We start from the raw sequence: 16,907 nt of genomic DNA, 5'->3' as shown, positions 1-16,907 counted from the left end.
CCCACTCAGGGGGGCCAGGAGCACTGGGGTCGGTAGCGGCGGAGGGCTCCTGGGCACATTGGGCATCACAGGATGGGCAGAACGGGGAGCTCTGAGGCTTGGGAAGAGGAGCCTGGCAGGTGGTACAAGCAGAGAAAAAGGTGGTATGAACCTTATTGACCTTTTTACCCCTTGACTGGGACATGTTGTACCCCAATGTAATGCACAGAGCTGCTATGAGGAGACAGGGAAGCTGAGGGATATCGCTGCAGGGAAGCAGATAAAGCCGTCTCCTTACCCTGTCCTGTGCCCCAGCAATAGAGTGGAAAAGGAAGATCCTCCGTGGGAGTGAGTGGGAAGGCCGGCCAGCGCTGCGTGCTGCAGGAAGATGGCTGCCGAGACCCTGAAGTGAAGTCTCGCAGGGAGCGAGAAGCGCCAGAAGCGTGGGCGGGGCCGTAAAAGTGATGTGTGGAGTGGGCAGAGCCTACCAGAGTGCGGCCTAGTAAGGGGCCGAAGCCGGGGACTAAATTTCTGGCCTCGGCCGGCGCGCACCCGCGGACCGCGGGGAAGAGAATCGCGGCGCTCCGTAATGGTTCTGCCACTAAGGAGCACCCCAGAAAAGGTGACCGCCATAGAAAACAACCGACCCCTATGGCCATACACAGTGGTAGGGGTGCACGCCGTCTGCACTTACCCCATAAATGTCAGGGAAACAAGGGACGGTGCAGGGTTAGGGGAGCCTCCATCCACCATCCCCATGAAAGGGGGGTGGAGAGGAACCGTCCGCCTCCTTCCATCATCCGCTCTTTTTCAGTGGTGATGCAGTGGGGGCTGCACGGACGCCACGGTGGTATAGTGCCTCTGTACAGCCGAGGGTGAAACCTGGTGGGCAGGGCAGATGTCCGGCAATAAAAGGCCTGGCTGCAGAAGAGGATACTGGAGGTAAAAACACCAGTGCTCGTCTGTTAGTCGGGGGGGAGATCGGTGCCCGTGAAAAGGGTCCCGTCGCCCAAAAAGGTCAGCTCAGGCAGTGGCTTCCCACGTCGCAGGAGAGGATACGGAGAGGTGAAACTCCCGTGCTCGCCTGTTGTTGGTTCGGAGATCGGAACATGAAAGAATCCGTCGCCCCCTTCGTCCGGAATAGCAAGGTTTAAATCCAGTGTGCCTCCTACAGACACTAAGCAAGAACTGGTTAGCTGAGAGCCAGCAGGAGGGTGTATACTGCAGGGGAGGAGAGAACTTTCTGTGTATCACTTAGTGTCAGCCTCCTAGTGGCAGCAGCATAACACCCATGGTCCTGTGTCCCCCAATGTGGTGAAGGAGAAAAAAGATTCTACAGCAGATTCTGACATGAATTTTTAAAATAAGTACACCTGTATCATCAGGTCTAAGAGCTCTATTAACTATTGTATGCAGTTTGAATCGAGAAATCTGGAGACGAGTCCACAGGAATCTATGGATAAACCTCAGTTTTAGTGCTCATGGAAAGCATTTACAGACAGAACATTAAAAAGTTAGATCCTAGTGTTCTATTAACTTCCATCCAAAATAAAACTGATATTTACTTGGTCGTTAACTTACCTCGTGTGCACTAAAAACCTCATGCAGAGACTACTGCTGATTGGATGATGTGAGTATCCCCGGTACCTGCTATCGTGCAGATGCTTTATTGAGTGTATAATTGAAAGTTGGCTCAGAATCGGGTTATTTTACCGCATACATTCAGAATATATGGAGATCACGCTATGCACCGAGCGCCATAACTGCGTATACCAACCTGGGGGCTGATTACATCAAACTGTGCTCATTACATTACTACATTTCTTGCACCACTTAGGAAATGCAGAAAAAGTACTATAAAACATACTGTACATTTATATGGACGCGCTTTATTTTAAGTGTTGACATTATATTTGTTTTTTTTATTTTACGCCGTCACTCTTGCCCATATAAAGTTATCTTTACTTTATGAAATTGGATCCTTTGGCTTATGGCCCTACTAGGGGTCCCACAGATCCGAGCACAACTTTACAATTTTAACAAGTCTGACTGATGGGATCTGATCTGACAGGCGTGTTTGTTCTTCAGGAGTGTGATGTTCTCCTTCTTTCCAACTTCCATCTTGCCGGTGACCAGTGTACTCCTGAAGATTGACAGTTCGGGCTGGATGAGCAGATGGCCCGAACTATGTCCTCTCCACTGCTCGAAGCCAGTGGCATAAGTTGAAGCTCATGGGCCCCCAATTATTGCAAGTATTTAATAGAATTGGTCTTTTTAGGGACTTTTTTGGCCCCTTAGGCTCCAGGGCCTGGGTGGAATTGCAACCCCTGCATCTATTGTAATTTCGCCCCCGCTGGTAATGGACGCAGGTTCGAGATGTGAAGGGCAGCTGAAGCTTGCCAGAGCTACCCTTGCAAACTGTGCAGCAAGAGCATCTTGCCTAAGAAACCATCCACTGCAAACAATGAGCTGTGAACTGAAAACTAAAAAATTCCTCAGTAGAACAAAAAGGACTGTAAAGGACTTTAACAAAAAGTAAATTACAAAGTCGCATGATTTTACCAGTACATTCCAACTTTAAACAATTACGAACATGAGACAACCCCTTTAAGTGAGGATGGATCCTTAATGTTGAGCATTCATGGGCAAAAAAGACTGTATAGTGGGGACAGTCCACTCTGCCCTGATATATTAGATTACTCAAGATGGCTTAGTTATGTAGTGTAACACACCTAGGCCATCCTAAGCTGCATAACTTCAAGCCCTGTGTTTGTGTCAACGTTTGCTTCCTTTTTAAGTGTGCTACACAGGACTTTCTGGTCTGGTTAGAGTCATAAAAGGGGTATTCTCATGTTTTAAAATTGCTTTAGAAAGTTAGAACAGCATGAAAATAGGAAAGATTGCAATTGATTTGTTTTTTTCTATCAGGTATTATTCTTCTGCTGTGAGAGCTTTTATCTTACATAGTGTCCAGCTTGTTTAAAAGAAGATGGGCACCAGAGCCTGACCAAATGTGTGCAGCTCCTAATAGGGCTCTTATCAGTCCTGCATAATCACAATCCCTGGCATCCAGCTCCAGCAGGTTACCGAATAGGTCTCCTAATCACAGCTCTCACTGCCCTGTGAGTTTTCAATGCCCCTTTATAGCTATATGGAAATATAGCAATAACAGTGTAGACTCAGAACAAACACTAATAGACTGTTAACGTGTTCCATCCAGACAAAGTGCCCAATCAGAACGGTCACTGAAGGAGCAAAGCAGCAAACAGGAAGCAAGGAGACTGCAGACCTATGAGCTGCTCAAGAGACAACTTGAGAATACCCCTTTTAAGGCTGTAAACATTTTACATATATTAATTGTTCTGCCACCCACGATAAATAAAATAAGAACCAAAGTAATTTTGAAAGGTCAGCACTAAACTAAATTCATGCATTTTGTTTGGGAACCTGACACACCATCGATTATAAGCTTTTTCATTTTAGTGGGGGCAAACATTGGGCATGAGAAGGGGATGTCCTAGTAGTGACTACCCCCTTTAAAGAATTAGACAGATTTTAAAAATTTAGAGAGAAAAAAAAGTTCAAATCTTCAATTGTGGAGAATACATCAGGCTGCACTAAAAAATGTAATTCCTACTAATCTTAAAAAAAAAAGATGAAAAAAAGTTGCCACAAAACGTAACTTTTTTTTCTTACATAAAGTGCTTGATTTCGCCCCATAAAAATCCAAAATGGATTCCCATAGAAGTTGGGAAATAATTTGGGCTGCTTTTGTTACAAATCGTGTCCTCAATGGCAGATTCTCACTCTTGCTACAGCATACGGTGCGAGAAACAGTAGACAAAAAAGTCTCGCTGTCACGGCTTCTGTATCATGTTCCTGTGACGGATCAGAAGTATTTTGTCGGATTTCAGTAGAGGCACGTCACTGTTAAAGGGACGTGATTTACCATAAAGCAAACCACCACGGGCATTATACAAAAAAGCATCGTACGAAATGACAGAGCTACAGAGAGATCGTATCTAGAAAAACACTTACAAAGCGGCACTGTGATTAGGAGGAACTTACTGTGCGGCAGAAACGCTCTCCGTTCTAACGTCGGACTTTCTGACAGCTTGTGCTTCATATGTGTCGTAGTCATCCAAGTCTTCATCATCTATGCTCTTCACGTCCAGTTTTCTATAACCGAAATCCCCATTAACACACTGAGACTGGTTTCTCCAGGAGCCGTCTGCATTTTCTTTGTCATTCAAGTTCATTTCAAACTGCGTTTCAAAGTTGGACATGGCGGCGGAGGACCTGTCAGAGTGCTCTTCTGAACTCTCCATGCCACTCACTGCCGCCTTTGAAGCCACCGCCAGATGAGAGTCCTCCGTATCCCAGTCATCGTCAAACGAGATGATAGTCGTCACTTTCTTCTTCTTTTTTCGATCCTTTTTAACTTTAACATCTACAGAAAACAAAAACACAGATTTTTTTTTTCTTCCCCTCTCCTGCCATATTTTAAACGGAATCTGTCACCTAATTTTGGCCCTATAAGCTGCGGCCACTGCCATCGGGGGCTTATCTACAGCATTCTGTAATGCTGTAGATAAGCCCCCAATGTAACCTGAAAGGTAGGAAAAGCAAGTTAGATTATACTCACCCAGGGGCGGTCTGGTCCGTTGGGCGTCGCGGTCCGGCACCTCCCATCTTTATGCGATGACGTCCTCTTCCTGTCGCGGCTCCTGCGCAGGCGTACATTATCTGTCCTGTTGAGGGCAGAGCAAAGTACTGCAGTGCGCAGGCGCCGGGAAAGGTCGGAGAGGCCCGGCGCCTGCACACTGCAGTACTTTGCGCTGCCCTCAACAGGGCAGACAAAGTACGCCTGCGCAGGAGCCGCGACAGGAAGCAAGGAAGAGGATGTCATCGCATGAAGATGGGAGGCGCTGGACCGGACCGCGACGCCCATCGGACCGCGACGCCCATCGGACCGGGACCGCCGCTGGGTGAGTATAATATAACTTGCTTTTCTTATCTTTCAGGTTACATCGGGGGCTTATCTACAGCATTACAGAATGCTGTAGATAAGCCCCTAATGGCGGTGGCCGCAGCTTATAGGGCCAAAATTAGGTGACAGATTCCCTTTAAGAAAGTACTACTAACAAGGAAGAGAAGGTTCATTCAAGGGAATTTCTACAAAATGAAAACTTCTACCGTGCAATCTAACACATCGGTCTTATTTCATGTTCACGTCTCTCTAAAAAAAAAAAAAAAAAACTCTTTAAAAAGAGCAGAAAATATACAACACTATGTAACACAATTTTTGTTCCTTGCTTCCAAGTGTAATATTTCAGCTGCTTATGTTTAAAGACTATGGAAAAACGACTTCATTCAGCACAAACTTTGATTTTATGACCACAGGCCAGAATAATTTTGTGTATATAGTGTCCAAAAAAAAGGAAATTACACTATAACAAATTTTTATTTATGTTTTGTTCCTGGGTCCAAAGTGTGTTTTCCTAACCCGTTATGCCTAAAACAAATAGAACATAGTTGTTGTTCCACAAAAACTTTGCTTCTGTGATCAGGGCAATGACATTTTGAAATGTGTCTGTTTTCAGGAAAATTCTCCATTCGTATTCAATACCGAGTAGTCTTCATTGGCCTGATCACAAAGCAACGTTTTTGTGGAGAACGTTCGCTCATCACTAGCAGTAACCAATAACTGTATGATAGTTTTTTTACCAACTGCTTCCTATGTTATATATTAGGATCTGTACACATAAGTAACTGTTCTACATTATTTTGCTCTGCTGTTTTTTTGCAAAAACTGTAGAGAAGCATCAATGGGGTAGTCCAGGCTTCTGATACTGATGACCTACCCTTTAGTGATTGATGGCTATGTCTGTTTGTACTTTCATAAGGGTAACGCTGGTGTCAATCAATGAGTCACTCCACCCACGGGACTCCGAAGCCCACAGTGAGCAGAGATTTCATTCATTCATTCAATAAACTAAAAGTTATAGAGACTCTTTTCCAGATCCAACACCCATCATCCACACCGATAAGCGGATTATCAGTTCTCGCAGCAGCTGGATGTGAACGGTGAATGACGCTGAACAGAACGGCCTTGTACATGGTAAAGCGCACGGACTCAGGTACTGCAGCTCAGCTCCTACTAAAGTGAATAGGAGTTAAGTCGCACTTTTTGGCAGCAATCACTATATAGCGTAGAGTGCTGTTCCAACTCTGCTCAATGTTTAAAATCGGTCATTACTGAAAACAGCTGATCAGTGAAGGTGCCTGGTGTTGGACCCCAGGTGATCGGGTATTGATGACTTTTCGCCTGGATAGATCATCAATATCATACAACCAAACAACCCCTTTAACTTTTAGGAGTTTGCTAGTGTCCAGAAGAAAGTGATAATATCACTTCAAGCCTCTGCTAGTCCAGTGCTACCACCCAAGTGGTCTCTACACCGGGACTAGAAGGGATGACATCCTGTTCATCAATCTCCCAACCACTAAGGCCACTGAATGGAGGACCAAGAGACCAAAAGACCACCGGAAGTCATGAAATGGTTCAGGGGTCTTACAAAATTCTGGATTAGACACTTCTGTTCTACATGTAGTGAAAAAGGCATAGAAATCAATCTTACCATCTTGCTGGATGTGTGTGATACAGAAGTATGTATCGTGCCATAAAATACATGTTTAGGAGATGCCCTCATAAATTTCGAGAAAGTCTGTTCTTCTTGGAGACAGAAATTCAAAATCGTCCCCAAGACGAAGCTTTCAATAGCGAAACGCACGTCGGGTCTGGTGGGTCCCTGGCTTGCTGCTTCTATCAGGTAAACACTATTTATGCATATTGTTAGTAGGCTTTGTTCATAACACTTTCTGTTTATTGATCTGCTCTAGCCATGGTTTTTCCTGAAACCATAATACTGTATACTCACTATGTCTATATGAGTTATTTACTGTATGTGTATTATACTCTGTATATTTGTGTGTTCTGTTTATTTTCATGGACTAAGAAGATTTATGGTACTTTGGTAGCATTTGTATGCAGTTATTTTGATAGTATGTATTGATATGGACATTTTATAATATTTATATTGTACCCTCTTTATTATGCATTATATATTATGCCATACCCACTAATTTTCCTGTACTGTGTTACTCCCCATTGGTCTTTTATTCCTTTATAAACCTTTGTAGGTTTTTTATTTATTGTTAATAATAAACATTATTCGTTTAATGATCACTTTTGTAAAGCATTATTTTTGGTGTTGCTTGTGCTCCTACAATGAAGCTGCACTCCTACAATGCTGCCGCGCTCCTACAATTCAGCCGCCGCTCCCACAATGCAGCCGCCGCTCCTACAATGCTGCTGCGCTCCTACAATGCTGCTGCGCTCCTACAATGCTGCTGCGCTCCTACAATGCTGCTGCGCTCCTACAATGCTGCTGCGCTCCTACAATGCTGCTGCGCTCCTATAATGCAGCCGCGCTCCTACAATTCAGCTGCTCTCCCACAATTCAGCTGCTCACAATTCTGCCACAATTCTGCCACTACAATGCAGCCGAGCTCCAACAATGTAGCCGCGCTCCTACAATGCAGCTGCGCTCCTACAATGCTGCTGCGCTCCCAAAATTCAGCTGCGCTCCTACAATTCAGCTGCGCTCCTACAATTCAGCTGCGCTCCTACAATTCAGCTGCGCTCCTACAATTCAGCTGCGCTCCTACAATGCAGCCGCGCTCCAACAACGTAGCTGCGCTCCTACAATGCTGCTGCGCTCCTACAATGCAGCCGCGCTCCTACAATGCAGCCGCGCTCCAACAATGTAGCTGCACTCCTACAATGCAGCCACCGCTCCTACAATGCAGCAGCACTCCTACAATTCAGCTGCGCTCCTACAATTCAGCTGCTCTCCTACAATTCAGCTGCTCTCCTACAATGCAGCCGCGCTCCAACAATGTAGCTGCGCTCCTACAATGCAGCCACCGCTCCTACAATGCAGCCGCGCTCCTACAATGCAGCCGCGCTCCTACAATTCAGCTGCTCTCCCACAATTCAGCTGCTCACAATTCTGCCACAATTCTGCCACTACAATGCAGCCGAGCTCCAACAATGTAGCTGCGCTCCTACAATGCAGCCACTGCTCCTACAATGCAGCCGCGCTCCTACAATGCAGCTGCGCTCCTACAATGCTGCTGCTCTCCTACAATGCTGCTGCTCTCCTACAATGCAGCCGTGTTCCTACAATTCAGCTGCTCTCCCACAATGCAGCCGCGCTCCTACAATTCAGCTGCGCTCCTACAATTCAGCTGCGCTCCTACAATTCAGCTGCGCTCCTACAATTCAGCTGCGCTCCTACAATTCAGCTGCGCTCCTACAATGCAGCCGCGCTCCAACAACGCAGCTGCGCTCCTACAATGCAGCCGCGCTCCTACAATTCAGCTGCTCTCCCACAATTCAGCTGCTCACAATTCTGCCACAATTCTGCCACTACAATGCAGCCAAGCTCCAACAATGTAGCTGCGCTCCTACAATGCAGCCACCGCTCCTACAATGCAGCAGCACTCCTACAATTCAGCTGCTCTCCTACAATGCAGCCGAGCTCCAACAATGCAGCTGCGCTCCTACAATGCAGCCACTGCTCCTACAATGCAGCCGCGCTCCTACAATGCAGCCGCGCTCCTACAATGCAGCCGCGCTCCTACAATGCTGCTGCGCTCCTACAATTCAGCTGCGCTCCTACAATGCAGCCGCGCTCCAAAAACGTAGCTGCGCTCCTACAATGCTGCTGCGCTCCTACAATGCTGCTGCGCTCCTAAAATTCAGCTGCTCTCCCACAATTCAGCTGCTCACAATTCTGCCACAATTCTGCCACTACAATGCAGCCAAGCTCCAACAATGCAGCCGCGCTCCTACAATGCAGCCGCGCTCCTACAATGCTGCTGCGCTCCTACATGCAGCCGCGCTCCTACAATTCAGCTGCTCTCCCACAATGCAGCCGCACTCCTACAATTCAGCTACGCTCCTACAATTCAGCTGCGCTCCTACAATGCAGCCACCGCTCCTACAATGCAGCCGCGCTCCAACAACGTAGCTGCGCTCCTACAATGCTGCTGCGCTCCTACAATGCTGCTGCGCTCCTACAATGCTGCTGCGCTCCTACAATGCAGCCGCACTCCTACAATGCAGCCGCGCTCCTACAATGCAGCCACGCTCCTACAATTCAGCTGCTCTCCCACAATTCAGCTGCTCACAATTCTGCCACAATTCTGCCACTACAATGCAGCCAAGCTCCAACAATGTAGCTGCACTCCTACAATGCAGCCACCGCTCCTACAATGCAGCAGCACTCCTACAATTCAGCTGCGCTCCTACAATTCAGCTGCGCTCCTACAATGCAGCCACCGCTCCTACAATGCAGCCGCGCTCCAACAACGTAGCTGCGCTCCTACAATGCTGCTGCGCTCCTACAATGCTGCTGCGCTCCTACAATGCTGCTGCGCTCCTACAATGCTGCTGCGCTCCTACAATGCAGCCGCGCTCCTACAATGCAGCCACGCTCCTACAATGCAGCTGTTCTCCCACAATTCAGCTGCTCACAATTCTGCCACAATTCTGCCACTACAATGCAGCCAAGCTCCAACAATGTAGCTGCACTCCTACAATGCAGCCACCGCTCCTACAATGCAGCAGCACTCCTACAATTCAGCTGCGCTCCTACAATTCAGCTGCTCTCCTACAATTCAGCTGCTCTCCTACAATGCAGCCGCGCTCCAACAATGTAGCTGCGCTCCTACAATGCAGCCGCGCTCCTACAATGCAGCCGCGCTCCTACAATGCTGCTGCGCTCCTACAATGCAGCCGCGCTCCTACAATTCAGCTGCTCTCCCACAATGCAGCCGCACTCCTACAATTCAGCTGCGCTCCTACAATTCAGCTGCGCTCCTACAATTCAGCTGCTCTCCTACAATGCAGCCGAGCTCCAACAATGTAGCTGCGCTCCTACAATGCAGCCACCGCTCCTACAATGCAGCCGCGCTCCTACAATTCAGCTGCGCTCCTACAATTCAGCTGCGCTCCTACAATGCAGCCACCGCTCCTACAATGCAGCCGCGCTCCAACAACGTAGCTGCGCTCCTACAATGCTGCTGCGCTCCTACAATGCTGCTGCGCTCCTACAATGCAGCCGTGCTCCTACAATTCAGCTGCTCTCCCACAATTCAGCTGCTCACAATTCTGCCACAATTCTGCCACTACAATGCAGCCGAGCTCCAACAATGTAGCTGCGCTCCTACAATGCAGCCACCGCTCCTACAATGCAGCAGCACTCCTACAATTCAGATGCGCTCCTACAATTCAGCTGCTCTCCTACAATGCAGCCGCGCTCCAACAATGTAGCTGCGCTCCTACAATGCAGCCACCGCTCCTACAATGCAGCCGCGCTCCTACAATGCAGCCGCGCTCCTACAATGCTGCTGCGCTCCTACAATGCAGCCGCGCTCCTACAATTCAGCTGCTCTCCCACAATGCAGCCGCACTCCTACAATTCAGCTGCGCTCATACAATTCAGCTGCGCTCCTACAATTCAGCTGCGCTCCTACAATTCAGCTGCGCTCCTACAATGCAGCCGAGCTCCAACAATGTAGCTGCGCTCCTACAATGCAGCCGCGCTCCTACAATGCAGCCGCGCTCCTACAATGCAGCTGCCGTTCCTACAATGCAGCTGCGCTCCTACAATGCAGCCGCGCTCCTACAATGCAGCCGCGCTCCTAAATTGCTGCAGCAGTAATGTGACTGTGACTGCGGCATGGCTCTAGCAACTGGAGCTAGTCATACTGTAGTTGTCAATCAGGCGCTGCACCCTCCTGCAAGCAAGAAGCTGAGAGAGGCAGGGGAGGGGTGCGATCCTGAAGACAAGTTGAGAAAACTGCTTAAGATCTTCTTTTATTATCATAAAACCCACCTGATGTCAGACTTCGGGAAAGCACTGGCAGAGGGTCCGAGTCCTGCTCTGGTTTGATTAAAATAGAAACAGCAGAAGATGATGTGATCTCTCGTAGGAGAGTGCTGACGCCTTGCGTGGATTCCTTCAGCTTAGAGGTGACATTTTGAGTGGACTCTTTCAGAAGGTGAGAAACTGTGGGAGCCGTTTTTGCTTGTCCATTGAGATCCTTGTTATCGATGTTGATTGCAAACAAGATTGAGTTCAAACCTTAAAATATGAGATAAGAGAAATCAACTCTCTCTAGACGTCAGCCATAAGTTGGCCATTACATGACAGTTATGATGGTGGATCAGATTGATTTTGGTGGTGTTAGCCGATGGTGACCTTGGGTCTATGGGACATCCCAATACCTCCAGTGCCTAGTTTTAGAGGAAATCGAAATTTCACAGGTTTGTTTTTCCACCTGTCCATTTAGATAAGCGACATAAAAGAGAACGCTGGCAGCCACTTCTCATCCTGCATCCATGGGAAGGAAGGAGTCGGGGAAGATGGATGGGAACCAACAATTGGTTGTCCGTATTTTAAAGGGGTTTCCTGGGATCACCATAATGATGACCTCTCCTTAAGCCCCCCATACACATTAGGTGTGTATCAATGGGTTCAACTGACAATCTAATGCATATGGAGACTGCGAACAGATGATTAAGGGTCTGGCATGTCTGAATTCAGAAAACCAAGCCTATCACATCAGTAGGGGTCCGACTTTTGATATTCTCGCCAATCAGCAGATTTAAAGGGGCTGTAGCACTTGTACAATGCGTACATTTCTCTGTCCGCCATCTAGTTAGTAAAGACTGTGCTGGATATTGCACTATGGAAATGAACGGAACGACGCTGCAATATCCAGCACAGTCGCTAATAAGTTGATGGAGCAGGTAGGCTAAGCGGTGTAGACACGCAGCGCTAGTACAAGTGTCGCAGCCTCTTCCTAACAGCTTATTGAGGGTGTCAAGAGTCGGACCCCCACCAACCTTATATTGATGGCCTTTTCCTGAGGCTAACCCACCCTGGAGCCCAAGACATGTGGCAATCTAAACCCAGCAATAATCACATAGGCAAAAAATTGTAAAAACTGTCTGTTTTTCCAAACAAATTAAGTTGGTCACAACTGTTGTGTCATGTCCTACAAGAAAACATCTTCATTTTCCACTGTACATGGATAGTAAAGGGGACGTTTTACTACCTAAAATTAGGTCTGCCCTGGCCCAAGATACATTTATATGGCATTCTGCTTCTGAAAACCACCAGTAAATTGCTGGAATCTTATGGTCGATACAGAGATTTCTGCCACTAGAAATCATGGACACCAGGTTCAAGGCAGCATGAACTCGGTAGGACACTTTCCAGTGATGGAAATCACAGAGCAGAGATTTTGGATGCCTTACATCCCTTAAAAAAAATGAAATGACATTGCTGTAATATTGATCCGCGCTACTGTAGTAATCAGAGTAAGCCAGACTTACCAGCTGCCATGGTAGGGAGCATGCTGGAACGCTCCTCATCTAACACAAATGACCAGTCTTCATAGAAGAAACTGCAAATCAATAAAAAGAGAAATGGAAGAAAAATAGATTGTAGCATAATAAAAGCTTAGAATCCAATTCAACATCAAAGACATATATTATCCGAAGCCAGAAAATAATATACTAGAAGATATTCCGTGTATAGGTTCCTGCCTTCTATCTGATGGCAGACATGGTTCTAATATCCAAACATCCATTTTGTCCAAGTTTATGAAAAAAACTGGTGACAATCAACATTTTAACTATTTAGAGAACCACTCCGACGTTTTTTTTTCTTGTTTTTTTTCTTATTTCAGCCCTGCTGAGGTATCAATTATGTCTGTTCCTTGTCCATAGTAATATACTTATGAGCCACTGTCTTCAGATCTCCAGTGGGTCTCCAGACATTTGTGACCCACCGGATTGCTCCAGTGTTTGCTGGGCAGAGCAGAAGTCACAACTTAATGTAAGTCTATGAGATCCAGAACGAGGCGCTCACAGACTTACAACGAGAACTTGTGACACTTCCGGTAAGTCAGGGATTGCGGTTACAAGGTGGCGGAGCAGGACCAGAGCAACCCAGGGGAGAGCAGAACACGGCCGCTGTTAAGTGTATTACTGGGATCAGGGAACAAACAACAGTGATGACATCCGGCAGGGCTTTAAATGGAACAATCATGTGATTAATGGTGCACGAACCTCCAGGAGCATTAATCAGGTACTGGTTGCATTATGGCAGCCACGTAACTCTGAAATGCTGCAGTGTTTCAGAGAAAACAGACTTTGAAAACTCGGCTGGAAACTATGCATCACAGATGACTAGTCCAAGCCTGGACGCCGGTGACTGGCTCTGCACCCCTAGACTGACAAGGTTCTTCGTATGAAAATATAGTAAGACCCATCAGTCCAGGGAAGTGAAGTGGGGAGATGCCACCAGGGTCTGGCGTTGGACTAAACATCTGTGACAAAGTACCCAGTAGACTTTTCAATGTATGTTGTCTCTGAAACTCTGCAGAATTTCAGAGTAAAACCTACGTGGCTGCAAACAGTATAAGGTTCATACTACTCATGGTTCAAGCAGCAAAAAAACTTTCCTGTGCTGAAATAATCTTGTAAATGTGCCCCTGCTATGTACGGAGTCATCTGCTGTGACAGACCATCCAGAGCTGCTCCAGCTCATAGTCGGCACATAACAGAACTACTGGCCAGGCATGGGGGAGCATAAGTTTAATATGATAAGCGAGTACACAGACACAACACAGCTGCTACTTTCTCAACTAACTAACTTCCCTGCCTGTTCTATCACAGGAGCGAGTGCTTCTGCTGTGTCACTAGTCCTGTGAGTTCATCATAAATTAACTCAGTGATATATAAGCTTGATGGCCGCCAGAGGTTCTACATCATGGAATTGATTTATGATGAACTCAGAGAGCTGGAAAAACAGCAGAAAAACTCACTCCTGTGTCAAAACAGGTAGGGAAATACATTACCTCAGGAAGTATACTGTTTTGTTTGTACGCTCACTCGCTAAGCGATTTACACACACACACCGAAGCCCCCCTCCCCCGGTTAGGAGCGGACAATGAACTACAGCAGCTGTGCATGGTCGAACACAGCTACTACACAGTACAATGCAGGCATACACTTATAAGATTATCTCAGCACAAGAACATTTTTTTTTAACACATCCAATTGTGAACTTATTATTATTCGATGATCTATTAATTAAAATGTGCACATATGGAACAAATATTGATACTAAATTAAAGGGAATCTGTCATGCGATTACTGCTCCCCAAACCATGAATCAGAGACCATCTCTTACATTACAAACATGTACTTTTATTTTTCTCTAAAAAGTTGAAACCCAAAACAAATTTACAAGTTTTCAAGAAGAAAGTCAGTCTCTAATTCATGGCTCGGGCAGCAGGAATCATGTTACAGGTTCCCTTTAATAATATTGTCAGCAATAAATTCCCTCTGATCCTTTCATCAGAGCAGACTGACCTAAATTCCTTTGCTTGACACGAGTTGTTTGATTAACATTGTCTGCAACAATAAAACTTTTCTTTTTAGAAGAGGTCGGCAGATCTGAGCGTTACCTAAGTCTGTTTGGATCTGCGAGCAGCATATGTACGTAACGCTCCAGGGAATGTTCATTCAAGGCACATCGCAGCCAGGCGCGTCCCCTCCCGATATCAGTGCTTATGTTCTTCAAGGCGTAGAATCTCTGAAGTTCGTGCTTGTTTAGTATTTCCTTCACGTACACCCAAAATACCGGTTCTAGAAAACAAAAAGAAATAAACATTACTGCTTCTACTGGTCCTCTAAGGGCAAAAGGACACACTGTTTTATATCAAAAGGGCACAACACATTGTTTATAGAGGATTTAGAACAGAAACTATCATATGGCTGCATATCGGAATGAAACCGTGCGCTAGTGTCAGATAAAACTGGAACACTTCTCCATAAAGCCATATCCAAGCAATCATAGGACGTGCCGTGAGGGACTCATGGATCTTTTCTAATTTATAGGACCCATGCATATTATTTGCCTGGAATTGCACAGTTGCCTTATCAAATCCGCCACCTGATCGCTGGGATTCAGACCACCGTGAGCTCCACCGGTCCCCAGAACTGGGGCTCTGAAGAGTGCTGGCTGCATGGTACGGTGGTAGAACATGCCCACTACCGCTCCATTCATTCTTAAAGAGGTTATTCACCAACACTGATGGTCTATCTCTAGGATAGGTCATCCATGTCTGGTTGGTGGGGTGAGACAACCGGCATCCAGCCCCCTATTGAGATGAATTAATACCGTATTTGTGCAGTTCCGGACGGGTCAATACTGAGAACAGCTGATCGGCGGGGGTACCGTGTATCGTAACCCCAACAATAAGACATTAATGACCTATCCTGAAGATAGGCCATCAATGTTAAAGTAATGGACAACCTGAGACCTTGGGAGATTGCCGAGAGCAGCACTCAAAAATCTTTGGCGCTCCTATTAGAATAAATGGAGAAGAAGTGCACATGATTGACCTCTGCTCCATACAGTCAGGGGTCTTCACAAACCTGGTTCTCATGATCTTTGGGAGTCGCGGCGGTCAGAACCCCAGTGATTGGAAAGTTATCCCCTATTCTTTGGAGAAGAGATAAGTTTCAAACTTGAGAACCCCCCTTTACGGTTAAAGCAGACTTCTCGTTAGATCTTTAGCATGGAAGGTAGATTTCACCCCAGAGGAAAATTTTTCTCATTGAACAGTAGGCCACTTCAGTTTTCTGAACCAAATCTCCCCAATATCAATCATTTGCCCCACATAGTCTTGTAATACAGTCTTGTGGTGGAGCTCCAACCACTGGAGATACCCATCATTTTCTTCATTTCAAAGGACTCCTAGTGGGTAATGGGGCTCTAACAACTGGCGATAACCATTATTTTCTCCATTTCTAAGGACTCCTAATGGGTGGTGGGGCTCCAACCACTGGGGAAACTCATCATTTTCTCCATTTTGAAGGACTCCTAATTTGTGGTGGGGCTCCAACCATTGGCGATTACCATTATTTTCTCCATTTCTAAGGACTCCTAATGGGTGGAAAAGAACGGTTGTGTGGTTGGGTATCCATGCTGATGCTCCATTGAACTGAATAGGATATTTGGTGCCTCCAACTATTGATACAGGGGGCAGCAAACCACACAACTCGCCTCTAATGTCAGCGTTTTAGTGATTAACATCCCAGAGGTTGAACGAGTCCCAATTTTCACAATATCTGGATTAGGCAGCTAACTCCCGACTACTGGATAGGTACAAAATTAAACAGAAATCAGTCTGGTGTGTATTTTGTCCATAAGAAAAATCTAAATTGAGGATTATGAATACAGATTCCATGTGCATATGGTGAACACGTGCCGCTCAATAGTTAATAGGAGCCTTGCGATAATGAGCGTTGGAAGGACTGGTGGAGATTACTAGGCGGTTAAGCCTAATTCGCTCTGGATTGGTACATTAGCCAAACGACTGAATAAAACGCTGCTGCAACAAGCCATGTAAAGTGCACACCGAGGAACTGTCAAAACATAATTAGGCAGACTGGCGATAATGGAGGGTTACCTGTCTCTGTTTTACTGGAGAATCCTGCTGCCTGTTTGATTGCTGCTGCTGTTAATGCTAATCCGCGGCTTCTTTTCAAGCCATGCTGAAGAACGGCCTCAAACTGAGCGCACAGACAAATAACCCTGCAACAAAACAAATGCATAATTAGAGAGGCGCACGGAGGGAACCGAAAACATGTCTGCTCCTCAAGAAGAAGAGGTGGAGGGGGCAGCGATATGTCAGTGTGCCAGCACGCCACCGCTTACAGATCAGGATCATTAGATCTCGACTCTGCGCTGACAGCAGCCTTACAAATACAATGT

General features: G+C 46.4%; 1 protein-coding gene across 2 annotated transcripts in view; it reads right to left on the bottom strand.

Moving 5' to 3' along the window:
- Positions 1 to 16,907, bottom strand: part of SNX29 (sorting nexin 29) — a 565,512-nt gene that overhangs the window by 512,633 nt on the left and 35,972 nt on the right. For both annotated transcript variants that reach the window (XM_077275156.1, XM_077275157.1), the window contains exons 4-8: positions 16,603 to 16,727; positions 14,593 to 14,773; positions 12,452 to 12,522; positions 10,947 to 11,195; positions 4,048 to 4,429 (exon numbers count right to left, since the gene is read on the bottom strand). In XM_077275156.1, the coding sequence (XP_077131271.1) occupies positions 4,048 to 4,429; positions 10,947 to 11,195; positions 12,452 to 12,522; positions 14,593 to 14,773; positions 16,603 to 16,727 (1,008 nt within the window). The remainder of the gene's footprint in view (positions 1 to 4,047; positions 4,430 to 10,946; positions 11,196 to 12,451; positions 12,523 to 14,592; positions 14,774 to 16,602; positions 16,728 to 16,907) is intronic.

Source organism: Ranitomeya variabilis, chromosome 7 (assembly GCF_051348905.1).
Source record: "Ranitomeya variabilis isolate aRanVar5 chromosome 7, aRanVar5.hap1, whole genome shotgun sequence".
Lineage (NCBI taxonomy): Eukaryota > Metazoa > Chordata > Amphibia > Anura > Dendrobatidae > Ranitomeya > Ranitomeya variabilis.
The sequence above is the reverse complement of the archived record's forward strand: the minus strand, read 5'-3'. Positions and strand labels throughout refer to the sequence as shown.